Consider the following 21582-nt stretch of genomic DNA (forward strand, 5'->3'; position numbering starts at 1 on the left):
AGGGGGAGAAGAGGGATTTGATTGGAGGAGGTTAGAGAGATGGGGAGGGGTGAGGCCATAAAGGGATAGAAACAGCCCAAGGGGGCTTGTGTAAATTGGATTACCGTCATGGGGATAAAATGCAGACTGATAATTTAGACACATGACATTATTCCTTAAATATTAGTAATGATTTCAATGAATGAGCCAGTTTTTGTATCTTAACTGAGTTAATAGACATGATACCACTACAACAAGTTGTAACATTTTGTTGAGCTTTACCAGAATGTTGGGGTGGTACGATAAGGCCTAAAGTTATTGTTGCATTTGGCACTGCCTGTAGGTGTGAAAATGCCTTTGTCTTGAGTGTAAAATAACAGTGGCTGCAGAAATGAGCCATTTTTTACTTGAAGTGAGATTTTAATTTCCTGGCTATCCCATGATGATTTACCTACTATTGATGAGTGGATGTGGGGTTCGGGGGTGGGGGTGGTGGTGGTGGGGTGGCATTGGGGGAAGAGAACTAAAATATTTGTGGATTTTATAAAGCATTGCTTCCTCACACAGCATGTTGGGAAGATACTGGTGGAAATTGGGTATTGGACCTGCTTCTTAGTAATGTACCTGATGTGGGAGAATATCTTGGCATCATTGGCTGCAATATTATTAGATTCAGCTTGATCAACCAAGCCAATGGAGCTGAAGATTTTAAATTCAATTGCAGATTAAATTTGCAGGCTAAATTCACAAAAGTAGGAAATAGCTTTGGGAAAGTTGACTGAGGGCCTTTTCTATGCAGGGACAATAGCAGGATTGACGAAAATGAAAGTAAAAGCCATGATGAGAAAGGTTTGAAGGAAGGGCAAATGATGAAAGAAAACTCAAATCTTGAACTACCCGTACACTAGGAAGTGCTTCTCTTTGGGGAGAATCTTTGGTGCAAGTTGCCAGTGTGCGGTGAATTCTGTAGACATTTAAAAGAGGGCTAGAAACATTCCTGTGGACGATATCTCAAAGGTAGGTGCGTTATCAGGGATAAAGGTTGTTGTGATTTCCTGGGGCTGGATTTTATGGGGGCTGAGTATTGTCCGTCCACCCCCACATGCAGCCAGCAGCCGATCTACCGAAAAGAAGCCTGTCCTGCAGTCATCACACCCTGTTGGCGGGCTAAATGGGCCGAGTGGGACTTCCACTGAGGGGTGGAAGTTCCACCCTGGAGAGTTGCTGATTGACCAAACCGATTGATTGGCCGGCAGCTCTAGTAGTTCCAGCAGCACCAGAACACAGCAGTGGGCAATTCTGGGACTGCAGTCAGGTCCGTAGGGAACTTAGCCATGGCGTCCAGACCAAGGAAAGCCAGTGGTCTTAGATGGGGAGGGATTGGGAAGCCTAGGGAGAAATGGGGGGGTACATTTTGGAGACCAGATGGGGATGAATAAAAGGTGGGGGGGTGCGGTGGGGTAACATCATTTGCAAGGGGCAGGGGAGAGGGTGTTCCCAATGTGCAAAGGGCAACCCCTGAATGCTGTGCCACCTTCCCAACCACCTTCATGAATTTTTTTTTCTTTTTATAACTGTTTTATGGCATGGACAGCATATTATCTGGGTCAACTGTTCGCATGCTCAATTCACCCTTTATTATTTAATTTAAAATGCCGACCATGAAAATGGGAGTGACTTAGACAACCTGAAACTCTGCTGTTCCAAGTAAAGACAGAGCATGATTATGAACGTTCAGTTTTTCAGAGGATGATATCTACATTGCCAGGTTAAACCCTGTTGGATGCTTTTCCCGCGTAGATGTTATTAGTTAACAATTTTATTTAAAGTTTATTGGATGCAATAAAAAAAAGCTAGGCTTAATTTATGTACTCCTATAACATCCAGAGTGCACAGGCTTTGGACCTGCCTAGTTTGCATCTCTACTATTAGTTTTCAATCAGGACAGTTTACCTACTGGCTAGAAGAGGATTGAGAATATAGGGTCTTCTTTGGAGATGGTGATTCAATGTGTGCACTTGCATTTACAACCATTTATTATATTTACCTTTTTATTGTAGCTGAATATATATTATGAACCCACTAAAATGTTTGCCTTATGGTATAATTCAGTGTTTAATAATTTTATTAAGGTCGCAGCTTTAAGGAATAAAGACTGGTAAAAGTGTATAAATAGAGACCAACGCTTTACTTGAATCATAGAATAGATCTTTATTAGATTATAGCTACCTAAAATGGAGCAATTAGAAACTTCTTAAAATTAACAATACTGACTATGATAATTTACCTTCTTGACACTTGTAATGAGCTTTTCCTAGGTGTTTCGGTGCTTTTTGCTTTGAGAAGGACAATTTAAGGGTGTAATTACTCAAGCTAGCAAGGTGAAATCATGAAAGCATATTCTTCTCTTAGCAAGAAAACTAACCTGTATACTTGACTCAGTTCAAAGTTTTTCAGAAATCACACTCCTTAAACCCCACTGGAGTCAAAGTTAGTAAACCTGGGAAAATAACATTTACCTTGCTGCAAATATCTAGTTTCATAATTTATATGTTTAGGTTTAGGAATTGGATTTTTTTTTTATGTGGATAAATGGAAATGCCTGATTAAGAAACTGATGCACAACCCTATTATGAATGCAAATCAAACAATCCTGGGCTGATTTCAGTTAAAAGGTAACCTGTGTTTATCTTATAAGCCAGAGTTAATGGAGAAAATTTAAACAGTTAATAACCTATCACTTGTACTAGAGCCAGAAGGTCTACACTTATCTCAGTAAAACATATGAATTATTCATATGGATCACCGAATCAAAGAGATTCTTTTGAAGGCAAGATGATTGATTTGTATTTCAGTTTGGAACATCCCAAAGCATGCCATGTTGCCATTGGAGATGGGCTGTGGGGGTTAGAAAGTTCTTTTGTTTAATTTATCTGGGTGCTTCTCATAGAAGGCAGTTGCAGATTTGGTCTTATTTAGGTTGCAGCTCACTTGGAGTTGGTGAGAGGAAAAGAAGTTGGAAGATTTACTTAGCTTGAAGCTAGAAGAAGAAATCTACAGTGACACTCGCAATGAAAAGCAGTTAGCCTGCTGGCAGAAAGCAGTCAACTTGAACAGTTAGTTCAGAAAGAGCTGTAAAGAAGCTGTGGGAGCAGACTTGGAAAAGCGATCTAGGTACGTCCGAAGTCAAGACAAGGAGCTGAGGACCCCACAGTTATGGGGTCTTAAAAGAAAGCTGGAGGTTCGCTTAGCCAAAAGCTAATTGAAAGGTCCCGATGAACTCTTTTATGTCAGGGAAAATCTGAAACACTGAGGAAAAATCAAAGTGAATTCCAGAGGGCTGTGGCATACCTTTGGGTTGGTTCCAGGGAAGTGAATGAACCTTCAAGATTTCATAAGACAAGGGAACACTTGGGTGGGGGAGGGGGGGGAGAAAGTAAAAGTAAAACTGAATTCTTAGCATATGTATTTATAAATTATAGTGTTAAGATGGTAGTGCATGCTTTAATTTTTTTTATATACAGCAAAGTTTGTTTTTGTTTAAAAAGGTGAAATTTTGTGGCATATTTCCTTCAGTTAATGACTGGGTGTTCAAATTTCTCTTTAAATGTTAATGGTCCCAACCGAGATCATAACAAAAATGCCAAAAGTTGAGAGATCCACAGCCCTAGGATTTGGATACATTGAATTGCAGAACCAACTGAAAGGTAGTTGCCCCACCGTGCTCTCAACATCTGCTGGCCTTAGTAAGATCCTGACAGAGTAGCCTCCATTCATGTGGAATTTTATTGGGAAAGGTGGCTGTTGAAACAAATAATTACAAAGTATTATCCCACCAGGAACACTATCAAGAAACTCCCTTACCATTAAATTTTTATTTTTATTTCATATGATGTGAGTATTACTGGCTAGGCCAGCATTTATTGCACATCCCTAATTGCCTTGAGAAGGTAGTAGTGAGCTGCCTCTTGAACTGATGCAATCCATCTAGCGTAGGTACTCCCCTCTGTGCTGTTGGGGAGGGAGTTCCAGGATTTTGGCCCAGCAACAGCAAAGGAACAGCAATATAGTTCCAAGTCAGGTTGGTGAGTGGCTTGGAGGGGAACTTCCAGGTGGTGGTGTTCCCGTGTATCTGCTGCCCTTGTCCTTCTAGGTGGTAGAGGTCATGGGTTTGGAAGGTGCTGCCAAAGGAGCCTTGGTGAGTTGCTGCAATGCATCTTGTAGATGGTACACACTGCTGCTACTGTACGTCAGTGGCGGAGGGAGTGAATGTTTAGGTTGGTGGATGGGATGCCAATCAAGCGGGCTGCTTTGTCCTGGATGGTGTCAAGCTTCTTGAGGGTCTTTGGAGCTGCACTCATCCAGGCAAGTGAAGAGTATTCCATCACACTCCTGACCTGTGCCTTGTAGAGGCTTTGGAAAGTCAGGAAGTGAGTCACTTGCCTCGGAATTCCCAGCCTCTGACCGGCTCTTGTAGCCACATGTCTGGAAGCAGAAAGTACCTCCTTGACCAGGAGCATTTTAGTTTAGGAAAAGGAAAGTTTTAGGAGTTAACAAAAAGTAATAACTTCAGTTGCAATATTACGGTCAGTGTAACAAAGCTGTTAGTATTATGGCGTGTGAAATATTCTGGTTTTAACGGTGTTCATATGGGTGATTATTTGACCAGATCTTCCTACACAGACTCTGGAAGATAGCTGTTTAATTCAAACTGAAGTCAGGCAGACACGTTTCACCAAAGTCGGCTGTGGGAAGCACCTGGACGAATCAGTTGGGAGCAGCTTTTAATCTTTTTAACACAATCCCTACAGAATCTAGCTCTGAAGCTGTGACGGTGACGATCAGTGCTGTCTGTAGCAGACAGGCTGTAAGAGCATTCCTCTGTCTGCCTTAGCCGAGCTTTTTCACTTCTTTTCCACTTTAATATAACATCTGTCATCCGGTTTGCAGGGTCCTTTCCACTAATGATTACTTTGTAAAGTAAGGAGACTGTTAAAAGCTAATGATGTGGAACACATGGTGGGTAGGAGGTGGGAGAAGTACTTGCTTCTTTCTACAAATCCCGTTTCCTTTAATCTTGCCACTTCTAATAGTAATAAATCAAGCACTAAGAGGTCACTGGTTGCCTATTTATTTCAAATTGCTTGGTACTTTCTTTTTAGGAAGTAGTATCTATTGGAAGTTGAAAGCATGAGGGGCAGTGAAAGCTTTAAACAATCTGCTGTACCTCTTTGGGACCTTTTAATAGGCAGCATTCTTCCTAATGGTTTAATAAATTTATTTCAGAGTGGAGTCTATTTTCTGAAGTATTAAATCATTATCTTTTTTTAATTCATTCTTGGGAGTGTGAGCATTGCTGGCTAGGCCAGAATTTATTGACCGTCCCTAATTGCCCTTGAGAAGGTGGTGAAGAACTGTCTTCTTGAGCCGCTGCAGTCCATCTGGTGTAGGTACACCCACGGTGCTGTTAGGGAGAGAGCTCCAGGATTTTCACCAAATAACAATGAAGGGATGGCGATATTTCTCAAAGCCAGGATGGTGTTTGATGATTGATGATGCTCCTGTGTGCAGGGCCCGGGAGAAGGGGTGCACACGGTGCTAATCACCAGAGCCCGTGCTCTGGGGCCCCTGGGCTCATTGGCTGAGTAGCTTGTCATTCCTGATGGTCATTATCCAAAGCAGCCAATCTGACATGTACAGCATCCCGATTGATAGGCTACTCGGTTAATGATCACTGTTGCGTCAAGTTCCCCTGTCCCTACTTTTCTTGCCATCTCCGCGTGGACTTCTGTTTGTGCGTTGTTGGACTTGTGTGCTGCTTTCTCCCATGGCTGGAGCCTGGAGGCTGCTGAAGTGTCAGATAAGCACCTCTACATTTACATTACCCACCCACACCGCATCCACCCACCCCCCCACCCCCCCCCCCACCCACAACCCCTGCCTCTACCCCTCCTGGCATCTTCTCTGAATCCTGAATCCTCCCCTAATTCAGTCCCTCGATGATAGTGTCTGTAGCCCAGGGCACATTCCTTTCCAACCTCTTCTCTGAGACATGTCGAGGGATGGGGGTGGGGGAGGAATTCGAGAAGAGTCGGGAGGGGAAGGGCCTTGGGCCACAGACACCATCATCGACAACATCGAGCGACTGGTTTGGTGGAGGACTTCAGGACTCCGAGAAGAGGTCGGGAAGGTGCCCTCCCAAGTTGGCCACCATCTCTGTAGGGCACAATTCCGGTTGGCAGGCCGGGCTTGTCACAATTTCATAGGAGGGAAATCACAGCTGCTATTTATAGGGCTAATGTTTTGACAGAGGCCCTCTCCAGCCGTTTTTACTGCCTTACCCCCTCTACACCCCCTGAAAATCAATGTTCTTTCTTAAGCTGAAACCAGGCCATAATTTCTCCAGCCCAGGTATAAAAAGTTGCTGTAGTGCAGTTACCACCTTAGTTAACATCACATCAGCAACGTTGACCTCTCTCCGCACCTCCCAGGCCCCGGGGTGAGTGAGTGCTGGTTTTGAAAGACCATAGCAGAACATAGACCGGGCAATTAGGGATGGGCAATAAATTAATTGTAGACTTACTCACTTGTAATTACTCATTGCTTTATGTATTTGTTCCCCCTGTGTCTTGCTCACATTGTCCCTTTAGGTCATTAAGGATGGACATTTACTTTCACCCTTATTTCTTAAAAGCCATGATTTATTTTCAGGAGACACTAATAGCCCATTGTACCTCATCACTCCTTGTGTGAGGCTAGAGCGAAGGAACTTTGTGGACTGTTAAGGTGCGTGATGTTAAGGCTCGAGAAACCACTATAAATTTTTAAAATCTATGTCCCCATCGATTTGCATGCGTATCCAGTTATTGACGTGTTCTTATTTTAGATTTATCTACCTGGGGGGGGGTAACTGTGCCAAAAATGGACCCCCCCAAACCTCTAGGCTTACTAACTTCAAATGGGGCAAGCCAGCAAATATGAAATGATGGCAGGATTCCAGTGTTCGAGGCCAGGCCTGGCCCTGGGGCTGCAGGTGGAACCACCCTGAATATCAATGTTGGCAGGTCATGCAACCATGGGAGCTGCAGAATAAATCAAGTTCTGTTCCACTGGCCTGCGATTTGGAATTTTTATCTCTGCTGCATGGGTCTTATCCACCCGTTTTTTCCATTGATACCGAACTCCCGTGGCTTTGTAGATGATCATTGGGTGAAATTGTTTCTTTGGAAAGCACTTTTTTTCAAATAACAGCAAGTTTGTACTGAATAGTCTGGCCCTGTGAAGATTCTCACTTTCTGCTGTGGTTGGAAATTCATTAAAAACTGATGCTGGCATCGTTACTGTTTGGTTTGCACATCCACAGATGCCCTTCAGTGTAACACTCTGACATAATGTGATGTCATGCACTGTATTACCCGCTCCCCCACCTCACTGGCAAATATATAAAATCTCACGATAAAGATTAACAGAGGCTTACTGTACATGCACGGGTCCTTCATCGTGGCAGCCTGCAGAAGTGAGCCTCTAGAGAAGGGGAAAAGGCGGAAGTAACATCTCTGCATGAAAACATACCTATGTAAAGCTTGGCCTGTTGTAAGAATTTTTTACATTTTCTGAATCACTGTGGATGCTGGACTATCCAACCTGTGAGAGGAAAACAGTGTAATTGGATCTTTGCCATCACAAGGGAGGATCCTTTTGAATTTTAGTCATATAATTACACCGTTTTTTTTTTAGCGCTGATTCACACTCTTTGGACATTTAATACTGCATGTAAGCTGTTTATTTCTGTTTTTGATTAGACTAAAAGATCCCAGATTAACCAGAATGTTTTGGAAAAAAAATCTCTTCCGAGCAAATTTATTCATGGGATAGTGAATGTAGATTGATTTAAACTTCAGTGATTTAGTATTTGCAAAAAATATCTATGGTAGTATGTTTAGGCCATAACAGGGCTGCAAACCCCACATTTTATCAATCACCAATACAGATGGAGTACCTCAAATCCCGCAACCCCAGAACCAGGTCTGTGCCGGATTTTGGGGAGGGGGGGGGAATTGAAACCCCTTAATCTGGTGAATAGGGGGCACAGCTTGATCTCTCTTCTCTCTAGGTCGGGTGGGATCGAGGTTCACCTGGGGCACGGGAAACATCTGATGCAGCAACTCCCCAAACTTTTCAGAGCTGGGTCGGGTGGAGCCAAGGTTCACCCAGCCTCTTGGAGAAAAATGTCTGGTTTTCGGATACTGCCGGTTTTCAGGTAGCTGAGTTTAAGGTACTCAGCTCGCACTACTTATTTCCATTTCTGCAATAATGCAAAGCTCTGCACCAACACTGCTGAAACCCTTATCCAGGCTTTTACCACCTCCAGCCGTCGTATTCCAAGCTTTTCTTACTCTCTCCCACCCTTCACTTTCCATAAACTCCACTTTTTCTCTTAAACTCCCCCCAGCCTGTCTCCTGCTCCCCACTTGAGTCTGGTCATGCACCAATCTATCCTCACTAACCTTCAGTGGCTCAATGGCCTGCAGTGCCTTAAGTTTAAAATCTGCATCTTTGTCTTCAAATCCTGTCACGGTCTTACCCCACCCGATCTCTGTCTCCTTCCATTTCTGCAGTTTATATATCTTTTATCCATCCTCCCATTGCTTTCATAGCATAAACCTTCAGTGGAGCAACCAAGCCCCACTCTCTGGACACCCGTACTAAACCCCTTCTTTCCACTTCTCTTTCCTTTCAAAACTCATTTTTTGACACAGCTTTTTGTCACCCCGCCTAATTTCTCCCTCTGTCACTCGTTCCCCTCCCCTATTTAATTCCAATTTGTGAACCATTTCGGAATGTTTTTAACATTGGTAAATGTAAGTTGCAATTGACGGTGTTGGGCTTGTGGTTGACTTATTGTTTGAAAGGAGTGTAGTGTAAACATTAATTGGGGCGATCTGACCTGGGTTCTTTTTATCAATAACACCCCAAATAAAATGATATAAAATGCTTCCCATGTCTTTCAAACGTCAGCCAGAAGCTGACACTTAATGCAGTATTGAGAGAGTGCAGTACTGCCTGAGATGCTGTCTTTCAGATGAGACATTAAACTAAAGCCATATCTGCCCTGTCAAGTGGATACAAAAGACCCCATGGCAGTATTCAAAGACTGGGGAGTTCCCCTAGTGTCCTTGCCAACTCTTACCCTTTAACCAGCACTGCCGAACACTGACTATCTGGTCATTTGCATTGTTGCTGTTTGCGGGGATCCTGCTATGCACAGAACAATAGTTGTTATGTTACAACAGTGGCTGAATGTGAAAATAGTTTATTGGCAATGAAATGGCTTGGGGATGCCCTGAGGTTACTGAAAAATGCTAAATGAATGCAAGTTATTTCTTTCACACGCATTTAAAAACCATGATTAGATTTATGCCAAAGTTTTGTTTATTTACACTAACCTTTAGAAATGAGCTGAATGGATACTCAGGAGAGATGGCAATGAAGTGATAAATTGCACCATATAACCACACCAGTCCCCTTCTTGTGCAGTACACATCTAAGGTGTAGAATTACATGGTTTATGTGCGTCAGGTGTCTGTGTGGCAGTTACATTCTGATGGATGTTTTTTTTAGCCAGTGTGACGGTTTACGCTGGACTTGACAACGCCATGGCTGAACTTGTACTGGGTTTACTGAAGAACAACTTTTATAATAACTGGTCCTTTAATCAATCAAGTCCATTCCCAGTGAGAAGCAATTTGTTCAAAGTCTTTTGTAGTGCAGTCGGGGCTTATTGTTAAGCACATTACAGTATTTGTTTTCTTTTCAGGTCATCACTGTTTGATGGAAACTTTAAGAAGGTCTATGTAGGTTGCCTGAGTGGCACAGGTTCCGTAGATGGTGCGTTTATTGACTGCCTGGATCTGGTTACTGTTCAAATTTGACTCAGCTTTGGAAGGAAGAAGTGTGAAGCCAGTTTAAATTAACCGATTGACATAACCGACAAAATCTTCCTGCACGCGGCTTTGGTCGAGGTGAAGTTTCCTTTGGGGTGGTCTGTCAGACGTATTTTGCAGATACCATTTATTTAAGATGAGCACAGGAGCTTTGTCAGGGCAGAGCAGATGTTCATCTCATGTCTGTATCTGCTATTTGATGAGAAATTTATTGCTGTTCTGCTGGGTTTGTGTTTGTCTACTGTGGAGTCTATTAGACGGACGAGTGGTTGGCAGAACGCCAGGAAATGCTGTTTAAATGAAATCCCTACTCTTGGCTGCTGCCTTTGGGAAGCAGCAATAATGCATTTGCTAGGCCTGTCTGATTGGCTGATTGATTTTGTGCGATTTGATTTATTGATCAATACCCTTAAATTTGACATCATTGCTGGTGAACTAATCTTTAGGTGTTTGAGCCATCTTTGCATTGCAGAGAAGCAGAGCTGATAAGGAATGTCTGAATAGAATCTGGGCTTATCTTAATCATACAGTGCCCTGTGCTGGCCTGGCAGCATGTGCAGAACACAATCACTAGGCAGAATAGCGGAGATCTATAAATTGATGGAATCCAAAGCCTCCAGCATCGATTACCATTATAACAAACAGCAGTGCACGGAATGTCTGATTATTTTTAGACAAAGATTCTGTACTCTCAGCAACAATTTTGCTGATGCTGTCACTGTGTCAGATATCTGCTGCTGATTGCAATTAGTTGCAACACAAAAAGAAAGAATGTAGATGGGGTTGCCATTTATTTCCAGTAAGAGCAAACGGCGTTGCTTAGACTTGTGCGGCCACCTTGTGAGTCGGGGTACTTGCCCCAACAGGAGGGAAGTCAGTAAGGGAGCTCCTCAACCTGCTCTCCCCTCCTCTCGAGGCATCAAGGTCTGGTGAAGTTGTGGTTTATGGGTACCCGTCACCTGTGTAAGTGCTCATTCGTCTAGTGTGACATTTTATCATGATTGTCGGTAAACTATTACATCATGGGGGATAACGTGATTGCTGAAGTCGGGTCTTGTCTTTTTTTTAAATTCTTTCATGGGATTTGGATGTTGTGGGCAAGGCCAGCATTTGTTGCCCAACCCTAAATGCCCTTAAGAAGGTGGTGGTAAGCCACCTTCTTGAACCGTTGTGGTTCTTTTGACTTTCCTGTTGCAGTTTGGTACAACTGAGTGGATTGGTAGGCAATTCAGAGGGTAGTTAAGAGTCAACCACATTGTGTGGGTCAGGAGTCACATGTAGGCCAGGTAAGGATGGAGGCAGTGGCATAGTAGTATTGTCAGTGAACTAGTAATCCAGAGATCCAGGGTAATGCTCTGGGGACCTGAGGTCAAATTGTGCCCCAACCCTCCAATGGCATATGGTGATATTTGAATACAAGATTTAATTAAAAGTCTAATGATGACCATGAAACCATTGTCGATTGTCATAAAAACCCTTCTGGTTCACTAATGCCCTTTAGGGAAGGGAAAATCCGCTGTCCTTACCTGGTTTGGCCTACATGTGACTCCAAGACCCACAGTAATGTCTTAAAAGCTCTCTGAAATGGCCTAGCAAGCCACTCAAGGGCAATTAGGGATGGGCAATAAATTCTGGCCTAGCCAGCAATGCCCCTACCCCATGAACGAATAATTTAAAAAAAATTTCCTTCCCTAAATGGCAAAAATGTTTTTTTTTACAGCAATCGATGGTAGTTTCATGGTCATCATTAATGAGATTAACTTTTAAATCCAGATTTATTAATCAGTTTGCTTTATTAATTAATTGAATTTCAATTTCACCAGTTGCCGTGGTTGGATTTGAACCCATGCCTCCAGAGCAATAGCCTAGGTCTCTGGATTGTCAATCCAGTGCCATTACTACAACACCACTCTCTAATCAAACCTGATAGTCATGTGTCTATTCCTGGTGGGGTTGCTGAATTTTCTTTTCCGCTTTACATTCCAAGGATACTAAGATCAGTTGCTATGACCCTGGCTGAGGTCAGTGAACTCTGTGTTGTGCAGGGATCAAGCCTAGGACTTGTTGGTCAGCTGTTCACTGGACAATCTCATTGAACCATTGCACAAGCCACTGGAGGATTTTCTTTTGATATAGCTCATTCTTAATGCTGATTTTAATTTTTAATCTTCCAAGCTTACATCTTTATACAGTTTACTCATTAATTCTTTTTAGTCATCTGATTTCCTGCCACTAATTATCTATAGTTGAATTCATTTCACACCTTGTAACTTCATACATAGCTTAATAGATGCATGGTGTGCGATGTTGCCATGGCATATAATGAACAGGCTTAAAACTTTCCTGTCAAGCTGTGTTTCTGGAGTATTGATCTTTGTAGGAAAGAGCCTCACATGTAGTAGGTAACCTGAATGCTGTGTCTTTTTATATAAAAAAAAATTCCCATCCAGCACTACTGTGTATAATATAATCTAATAAAAGCTAACATACATCCTATTTAAAGGAAGAATGCAGTATTTAGAACATTGATCACTTTCTCATCTAAACAGATTACAGTTAAACAGCAAACACTCCTGAATTGGAACTGGAAGACAATGGTCATAAAACTGATCCTTTTCACTGATTTTTTTTTTTGTTTTTGTTTTTGATTGAATATTTACAGATTTTCGATTGTATGTTTCTCAATGTTCCCGTCAGAATTAACAGGAGGTGTTGAGACCAGCGCCTATCTTTGGATCAGTTATCAATATAACGTCATTGATAAAATATTATTTGCCCCTTCCTAGATAAAAAGAGGACATGGAAACTTAATCATGTAGAAAGGCAGTTGAGACTTCGAAAGAAATTAGCTGAATTGTGATAAGTTGACATATGAAGAATTACATTTTTAATATAGTTCCTGAAGCAACAGAAACATGAGGACATTTTGCATTCACATTTTAAAGCAATTTGCAGAAAATTGAACGACTATATTTTACAACTGTTAAATTTCTGTTAGTGCCATAAAATGCCATTTCTTATGATTGATTCCTTTGTTAAATTTGAAATCCACTTTGTTTCTGTGGTTTGAACCATCTAATCTGTCATCTAATTCCTGATCCAACTGTGTTTTGCAGCTAATGCAAATTTATTCATTTACATATGTGATATAAGCATTTTATAATGTCAATATGCTTCAATATGGCGTACACAAGGGAACACAACAAAGAATTGAGTGACATTTTCTTCTAAGTTGTGTGACGTTGAAATTTATGAACTATTTTCATCTGAAAAGACATTTTTATGCATAAAATTGTGGGTTTCTGTGTTTTGCTCTTTCTCTTCCCACCCCCCCTCCCCACCATCTTTCACCAATTTTCTCCCTTATCCTGGTCCCCTGCTAGTGTTGATTCTGTATTAAGATACAGTTTAGTAGGTGCCAGTTGCCCTCTGGTACCTCATTCAAGTGGCCTTGAGCATGATGATGAGTATTGGCAAGTATTCAACCAGTCAAGCCTGCCCTGTCCTCTTCCCACCTTCACCCTTCCAACTGGGGTCACTGAACTGCAATCTGGAACAGGGACCTTGATTAACTTTCTTCTCCCTAACCCAGGGGCACTGAGGCCAATTGTAGTATCTGTGGCACTGCACAGGCTGAGGTCAGCTGATTCGACACTTTTAATTGCTCATGGATTTAATCAGCTTGACCCATTAGGTGAACTGAAAAAGGTAGTCAGTTTTGCGTAGAAAGTCTTGTTTGGGAACAGTTTTTAATATCTGATATGTTATACTTCAAAGTTGCAATGAACTGGGCTTTAGTGGTTTCAATTAACTTCAATTGTTGAAGCCCTTTTAACCTTTAGTAATTTCGAATAGTGGAAAACCTTTGCAGGTGAAGATCGATTATCTAAAATATATGTTTATCTAAAAGCCTTTCATTGACTTGTGGCTCGTACTCTCATTCTGCCAGTAATCCTTCTTGGCAGCTCGCAGTCCAACCTGGCTTGAGATAAACTTTTAAGTAGACTTTTGACCTCCTCGATAATAACTTGCCATCTCTCCTTATCTCCTCCACAGAAGGAGCTGAACTCAGTCGCATCAGAGCTAGCAGCCCGGCAGGAGGAGAGTGAACAATCTCACAAACATCTAATAGAACTGAGCCGAGAATTCAAAAGAAATGTACCAGAGGTATAATATGCTACTTTTTATTTAGCTAGCTAATCCTTTATATTTAAGGCTGAAACAGAATGGTAACTTGAATTTTCAGTGATTTTTTTTAACGATATGTTTTGGAGTCTGGCTCATGGTCGACCAGACTTGGTTTTCTTGAAGAAAACATGAACCTGATCTGAGAGGTTTGACAAATTTGTTCAGTGAGCAACTGAGCCACATAGGAAGGTAGATGTTAAAATGGTCACAAATCGATTCAGATCTCAGCTGGGGAGACAGCTGGTCAACAATTGCCTTCCTGGGTTCGAGAGTGGGAGATCTGCCACTTCTGATTGCTGTCCAGTGACACCAGTGCAGATGTGTGTGGACAGCTTGTGTGAACAGGAGCAGGTTTGGCTTTATAGTTTTCCCTTGCCTCCCTCTCCCTCCATTCCCCATCAGTCAAAAGTGTAAAATAGACTTAAAATTTAAAGGATAAGATTTGTCTTTTGTCCAGTGCTTGCTTCACCTGACAATGGTGAACATTATCAACACTTCAAAATCTGTATTTTTAAACTGGATTCTTGTTGCCCTTTGCTTTCAGGTACCATGCCCTAAGAGGGCATTGGCAACCATGGACTTCCACTGGAATGGTCCATGATTATTCTATGATTGTTCTTGGCAAAGTACTGCAGTGGTTTCCCTGACTTTCACTATGGTTCCTGTTGTATGTTGGTTGTGACTGACTAGGGAACGATTGCTAAGACAGGTATATCTGAACTATAACTGGTTTATTGGATAAACATAACTATATACAAATATACATGACTAGGTGCGACTCAGTCTAAGCCAATCTTTTGACTTTTGGTCATGTGTCTCTTAAATCATCATGTGGGCGGGACTGTTTCTCCAGTCCCACACATTAATCCTTTCAACCTGAACACCCTAATACTACATCTCCCCCACCAAGTTTTTGTCCATATATATTTACATTTATATTTACATATTACCCCATTGTCCCCGTTGAGTCTCTGACTTCACAGACTCAATTGATCAGGAGGTTTTGCGACTCCCTGATCATGTCCTTGTCAGACTTGGAAGGTCAGTGGTCTCCCTTTGAACTTTTCTTATTCTTGGTTGGTCTTCGGTAAAAGTTGCAGTATCTGGTCCATTGTCAGTTTGGAATTCCACATCCAGTTCTTCCAAGTGTATGATTGATAGTTTCTCCTTATCGTGCCCTCAGGGGTATGTGTTAAATAGGATTGTTGTTGATTTGTCATTCCTCTGGACAATTCGCTTTCTCTGCCTTGGTCTCTTATCCATAGTTTTGTCTCCTTTCTTCATTCTGGGTAGTTTCCTGATATGTACCCCTGGTTATAATGGGAAGCCTGTTGTTTTCTGTAGGACTGCTCTTGGTCCTGAACTCTCTGATACTCCCAGACATCTAGCCCTGAGGTTAATTTCTTGGGTAGGATGGGAAGCTATGTTTGAAGCTTTCTGCCCATCATCAGGTCAGTCGGTGCCAACCCACGTTGTAGTGGAGTAGACCTGTATGTTAAAAGTGCCATTGGAAAATCCTCATTCTTCTTTAAGAGGGTTTGATAGTGTAGACCTCCCTTTCTGCCTTGCCATTGGATTGGGGATAACTCAGGGAACTGGTGAGGTGTAGGAATCCATAGTTCTTGGTGAAATGGGTGAGGTAGTTGCTGGCAAATTGCGGGCCATTGACTGACACCACCTGGTCCGGAATGCCATGTGTTGCAAAGACTTCTTTCAACAACCTAATGATGGACTTGGTGGTCATAGTGTGTGAACATTTCACCTCAATCCCCCTGGAGAAGTGGTTGACAATTATAAGGAAGGATTTCCCATTGTACATAAACAGATCCATTTGCAGGCATTCCCACTGCCTGGTAGGCAATTGAATGGGGATAAGGGGCTCCCTTTGATCTGGTCTGTGTACTGCGCACACCTGGCACTGAGAAATCATTTCCCTCATTGATCTTGATATCCCGGCCACCACACTGCAGACTGGGCTCGTGCTCTGCATTTTGTGATGCCCATGCGGCCCTGGTGAATTCTTTCTAGAATTTCTGGTCGGAGTGAGACTGGAATCACTAGCCTCTCACTGTACACCAGCAGATCACCAATTATGATAAAGTGCTTCCTTTGTTTGAAGCATGTTTTCATCACTGGTCCACCAGGGCACTGCTGTGGCCAACCTTGCATGTGGTATTGACAAATACGAATGCAGCCCTCATCCTGCACCTGCTCTTGGTGTATTTATTGTAGCCTTTTTTGAGCTCGCTGGCAATTGTGCTGCCGCAAATTGAGAATAGGACTCGATCTTGTTGACCACTTTGATATCCTGTGGTGCAGGATGGTCAACAGTGGCCCGAGTGCAGTCATTTGTAGCTTGCCCTGGACATGCACTGTTTCGTAGGCAAAGTGTATTAACCTCAAACGGAATCTCTGGATTCTCAAGGGCTTTCAGGCGAGACCCTTTTCATCCAGTAATGATGGTTTGTGGTCTGCCTCAATGTTGACTTTTAGTCCGACGATACAGCTGGAGAATTTCTCACAAGCCCACGTGACTGCGAAGGCTTCTTTCTCTGTAACCGCCTACCTCATTTCTGTGTCAGGTAGTGCCTGAGGCAGGTAATAGACTGGTCTATGGCCCCCTTTCAGTTGCTCTTAAAACACAACTGCCCCCAGCCCTGTAGATGAGACATCAGCTGCGATTGTGGTCAGTAGAGACTGATCGTACTGAGCTAAGATGTCTGGTGAGAGCAGCATGTCTTTAATCTGGCAGAATGCCTGCTCTTGGTGTGCGCCCCAGCACCATACTTGGGCCTCCTTCAGGAGGTGTCTCAAGGGCTCTGTGACTTGCGCTTGGTATGGCAGGACTTTTCCCAGCAATTGACCTCATCAAGAAATAGTTAAACATCCGGGATTGATGCAGGTGATGGAAATTCACTGACGGCCCTTGTTTTTTGCTGTTAGGCCCGTGCTACTCACAATATGGCCTAAAAATTGAATGGACGCTTTGGAGAATTCGCACTTCTCGTTGATTGTCAGGTCTACTTCCTGCAGCTGGTTCAAAACTGCTTCAGGTCTCAGGCCGTGTTCTTTGGCGGTTGCTCGGTAGGCAAGGATGCCATCCATGTGACAGATCACACCTTTAAGGCCCTGCAAGATGGCGGACATTGTTCATTGAAAAATTTCAGGCGATGAGGTTATGACCTAATGGTAAACAATTAAAGCAAAATGTGCCGAATGGAGTAATAAAGGATGTTAATGATTTAGATTTTTCATCTAACGGCATCTGCCAAAAGTCACTACTGGCATCCAGATTTGAGAGCAGCGTACTCTTGGACAGTTTAGTCAGGCTGTCGTCCACCAAGGACATGGGTGAATTTCCCCTGCCTCATCCATATTAAATTGAGTCGAGTCCACACAAACGCGATCGGTTTAGGGACTAGAACCATTCCGGGGCACCACTCTGTAGGCTTCGTGACGGGAGAGATGACTCCCATCTTGCTCATCTCTTCTAGTTGCAATTTGACCTGTTTCATCAGTGGATGTGGTATCTTCCTAGGTGTAAAGACACGCAGGTTTAGCATCTTTCCTCAGCGTTATGCCCTATTCAGTCTTCAGTCTTCCCAGACCTGTGAATAGTTTTGGAAAGTCTTTTTTGAACTCAGACCCAGATCTTTGCTGATTGACTTCCTCAACCTTTTGGATGAGACTGAGGTCGACACAGGCTTTTCAGCTCAGAAGAGACAATCCTGATTGTGAAGAACATATAATATTTCCTGTGTTTATTTGCTCTTGTATTGGAGTGTTGCCTGCAGTGTACCCTGGACATGTAGCCTGATCCCTCCTGGACCATGTAACTGGGTTGTAGTTGCCTTCAGGCATTGTGTTACTGGCCACTGTTCTTTGTCTGATGAGACTGTCTTGCTTGTTCCTATATTCCAGAATGTTTTCACCCAGGAAGCATTTTTGTTCCTCTTCTTGTTGAGATTCCTTAATTTCATAGCCTTGTGAGTGAAGATTCTCTCGTTATCCTCAATAAATCTAGAGGTTTCAGTTCTGCACAACTTCTCAAAGAGACCAACCCTTTTTAAGTGAAAGCATTCTGCAATGTTTGCAGGACACTGTTTGCACTTGTGGGACTTTTTAGCACCACAGCGCCGGTATAGTTTGATGACGTCTTGAACCTTTGTTCTATAAGGTTACCTTCTTCCCTAGAGTTTCTTTGACATTCCTTTGTTTAATTAGTTGTACTGTCACAGGGGGGTTTTCTGAGCCACGGTTTTTCTTCTCTTCTGAGAATGGCTCTGTTTTGTTTACAGACCTCTGTCTGTCTCACCAGCTGTATTGCCTTCTTCAAAGTTAAGTCGTCTTTAGATTGGAGTGGTGTCATCAATAACGCTGACTACAATGCGGTCTCACATTAGCTCAGTTTTAAGATCACCATATTTGCAACCTTTATTTCGCCAGTCGATCAGGTCACTGATAAAGACATCTTCTTGTTCACCTGGCGTCTGGACCCTTTTGTTGAATTTAGCCCTTTCTAATATCTTGTCACTTCATAAATTAAAATCAAAGGGTTTTTAAGACTTCTTTGAGTTTGTCTGATGTTTCATTAATGCCTTGTCTTGCTATAACTTCATCATGCGCACTTGTTCCAATACAGCACCCTAACGTTTTGACCTTTTCAGTCTCAGACTTATGGTCCAACCTGGAAGCCATTCAGAATCCTAAAAATCCTTTTCTCCATAGTGCCCAGTTCTATGTTTGACTTGATCCTTCCATATGCCCAAATTGCTCAGGCAATGGGAATTCGGAATCCCTCGCTGCTTTAAGCTTCTAGGAGGTTTGCCTTGATATTTGTTGTGCTCATGCAGTCGCGGGAATGCCGTTTTCCTGCGCTGACCAGTCTTTCACTGATGCCCGCTGGAGTTGGTGACCCTTTTTGGTATTCGTTCCTAAACTCTGCAGAATTTTTAAACTAACCACTGGAAGTGACTTTAAGCTCTATTCAAGGCTTTCCTCCTGTTGAGGAATCGTGCTTAAGCAGCCGATTTTTAATTTTCTTCTTGATTGCTGCCTCACAATCGCCATGTGTGATGGTGCTGACCTCGAATCTGGACTGCGGGACGTATTGAAACCTGCGCTTACCGAAAATGGAATTTGCCCAGTGCTGTCTGCTTATTTCCATTGAATTGAAGATTTTGACACTTTTTCACCCTTCCTCAATCGGCGCTCGGTGCTTTGACCCTGCTGCCGGACCAGGATTTTTCACAGACCACCACATTCTGTGGTGCAGCCCTTACTAAGCTAAACAGTTGAGTTTTCTTCCGTTCTCCGCCTCCACATCTTCTATGGAGCTCTTTTGGAGATTTTCAACTGTCTAATCGAAGTCTTCAGTTTTGGCGCATTTTTTCAGGTCAGGCGTGCAAATTGCTTTAAAGCTGATTTTCAGAGATTTCGGGGTCTAGTGCAGCTGCCACCATGTTCTACGTTGGTTGTAACTGGCTAAGGAACTGTTGCTGAGACATAGTCTGAACTATAACTGGTTTATTGGATAAACACAACTATACACAGATATACACGATTAGGTGTTACTCAGTCTAAGCTATGAGCATTCTCCTTCTTGACTCTTGATCATCTGGGTGGTACTGTTTCTCCGGTCCCACACATTAACCCTTTCAACCTTGATCACCCTAATACTATAGTTTCCGCATCAGCTATTGATGATCACTATTTCAACGCTTCACTTCCTCGAACCATCTAAGCCATCTTTAAGTTGTTCTCTCTCTTCGTTAGCTACCTTTCTTTTCCTGATGGAGCTGACTCAAGCTGGGGTGCAATTGCAAAGGTGCAGGGGGCCTTGCAGCACATTATACAAGTAACAACGATTTGCATCTGAGTTTGGGTAGGCAGTCTATTCAACTGATGGGGCATGACCTTACAGCCGACAGACACTTTCTGGTACAGATCACTGGAGAGTGATCAGGACCTCTTGCTTATCCTCCTCTTAACTCAAGGAACTAAGGCCAAGTACAATGCTCCTCTGCTACCCCGCCTTGAATCAGTTAACAGCATAGACTGGGAATTGAACTGTGACCTTTCGATAAGGCTCAGTTACAACTGTCTTTGTCGACTGACCCATTGAGAATCTTGTGCTGACAGCTTAAACCTTTCTCGCTTCCCTTTTAACATTGTAAAAAGAATGGTCTATGTTGTGATCATTTACACTTTTGGGTGGATTCAGTTCAATCCTGTTTATTCTGGTGAGGGTCCACACTTACTGTTGGTGATATCTTGAGAGGTGTGGTTTTCAACAGAGTGGTGTGAAAGGCCAGATGCAGGCTTGTTGTCACGCTCTTTGGAATAGCTGACTTTTGTTGCCAGCGGACGCGAGCTTCAGTCGGAGAGAAGGTGTGAGGAGAACAAATGAGTGATAACTGTGTTTCTGTTTGGTTCCAATCTGCCATAAAAGTACAGTGCTCCTCACGTCCCTTGGTCATTGAGGCCTGATGTTATGTTTTTATGTTGCGTCTTTGGGCCATAGCCTCTGACTGGTGTCGGAAAGTACTGGCCTACAGGAATTAGAAGAAATAAATGCACTTACCTGGTCTTGAAAATTGTGTTGCCACTTCCATTCGCCAGAGCTGCCTGGGGCCTACATCGAAAGAATCATCGCAAGCCCCAGTGAAGTGCAGTTCCAGCGGATTCAAGAAGGCCACGCCCTCTTTTTTACAGCACTTGCTGCCGTAAAGCAGGTAAGTTTAAAATGTCAGGAAATTGATAGGCCAGGGGAAGGTAAGTGGATAGGATTTGGGGGTTGGGGGTGTCCGGAGGTCGGGGTTGTGGAGGGGTGGAGGTGGGTATGGAGGCCGGAGGTTGGGGGTATCAAGAGGTCGGGAGGGGGGGGTGTGTGAGGGCGGGGCATCTGGAGGTCGTGTGGGGGGTGGTGATCATAGATTGGGGGGGTCCTGGGGTGGGAGGGTCTGGAGGGGGGTGGGGGTGGTTCCAGAGGTCGGGTGGGGTTGGTGTCTGAGGTCAGAGGGTGGGGGGAAGATCCGAGGTCGGGGGTGGGTGGGAGGTGGTGGGGTCGGGGTTGTCGGAGGTCTGTGGGGATGGGGGCAGTCCCGGGGGGTGGTGGTGGTGGGGTTGGGGATGTGGGGGAGTCCCGTGTGGTCAGTCTGGGTATTTACTACAGTTACCCAGAAGCCAGGAGAGGTTCTAATTCTTCTAACTTTTTCTGGGTAACTATTGGTCTAACCCTGGCGGAACCATCCGAAGTTTGCTATTTTAATCAAATTTTCGGATGGTTCCCAGCGCAGCGCAATTGTCCAGGGGAAGTTGGCACTTCTGGGCAATTGCCTTGCAAAACCCTTGCCTGGGAACTTGCCAGAGGGATTCTTCAGCACATCTTTGAGGTACCCCCGCAAATCTGATGGTGGGGAGCTCGGAAGTTTCGGGCCATTGTTTTGTGATGGTAACTGATGTTCCTGTG

At 43.4% G+C, this 21582-nt stretch overlaps 1 protein-coding gene across 1 annotated transcript in view; it reads left to right on the plus strand.

The window, feature by feature from the left end:
* Positions 1-21582, plus strand: part of cux2b (cut-like homeobox 2b) — a 327181-nt gene that overhangs the window by 136805 nt on the left and 168794 nt on the right. Inside the window, exon 2 of the mRNA XM_078554213.1 lies at positions 13980-14090. Within this exon, the coding sequence (XP_078410339.1) occupies positions 13980-14090 (111 nt within the window). The remainder of the gene's footprint in view (positions 1-13979; positions 14091-21582) is intronic.

Source organism: Cetorhinus maximus, chromosome 12, assembly GCF_964194155.1.
Source record: "Cetorhinus maximus chromosome 12, sCetMax3.hap1.1, whole genome shotgun sequence".
NCBI classification, from domain to species: Eukaryota; Metazoa; Chordata; class Chondrichthyes; order Lamniformes; family Cetorhinidae; genus Cetorhinus; species Cetorhinus maximus.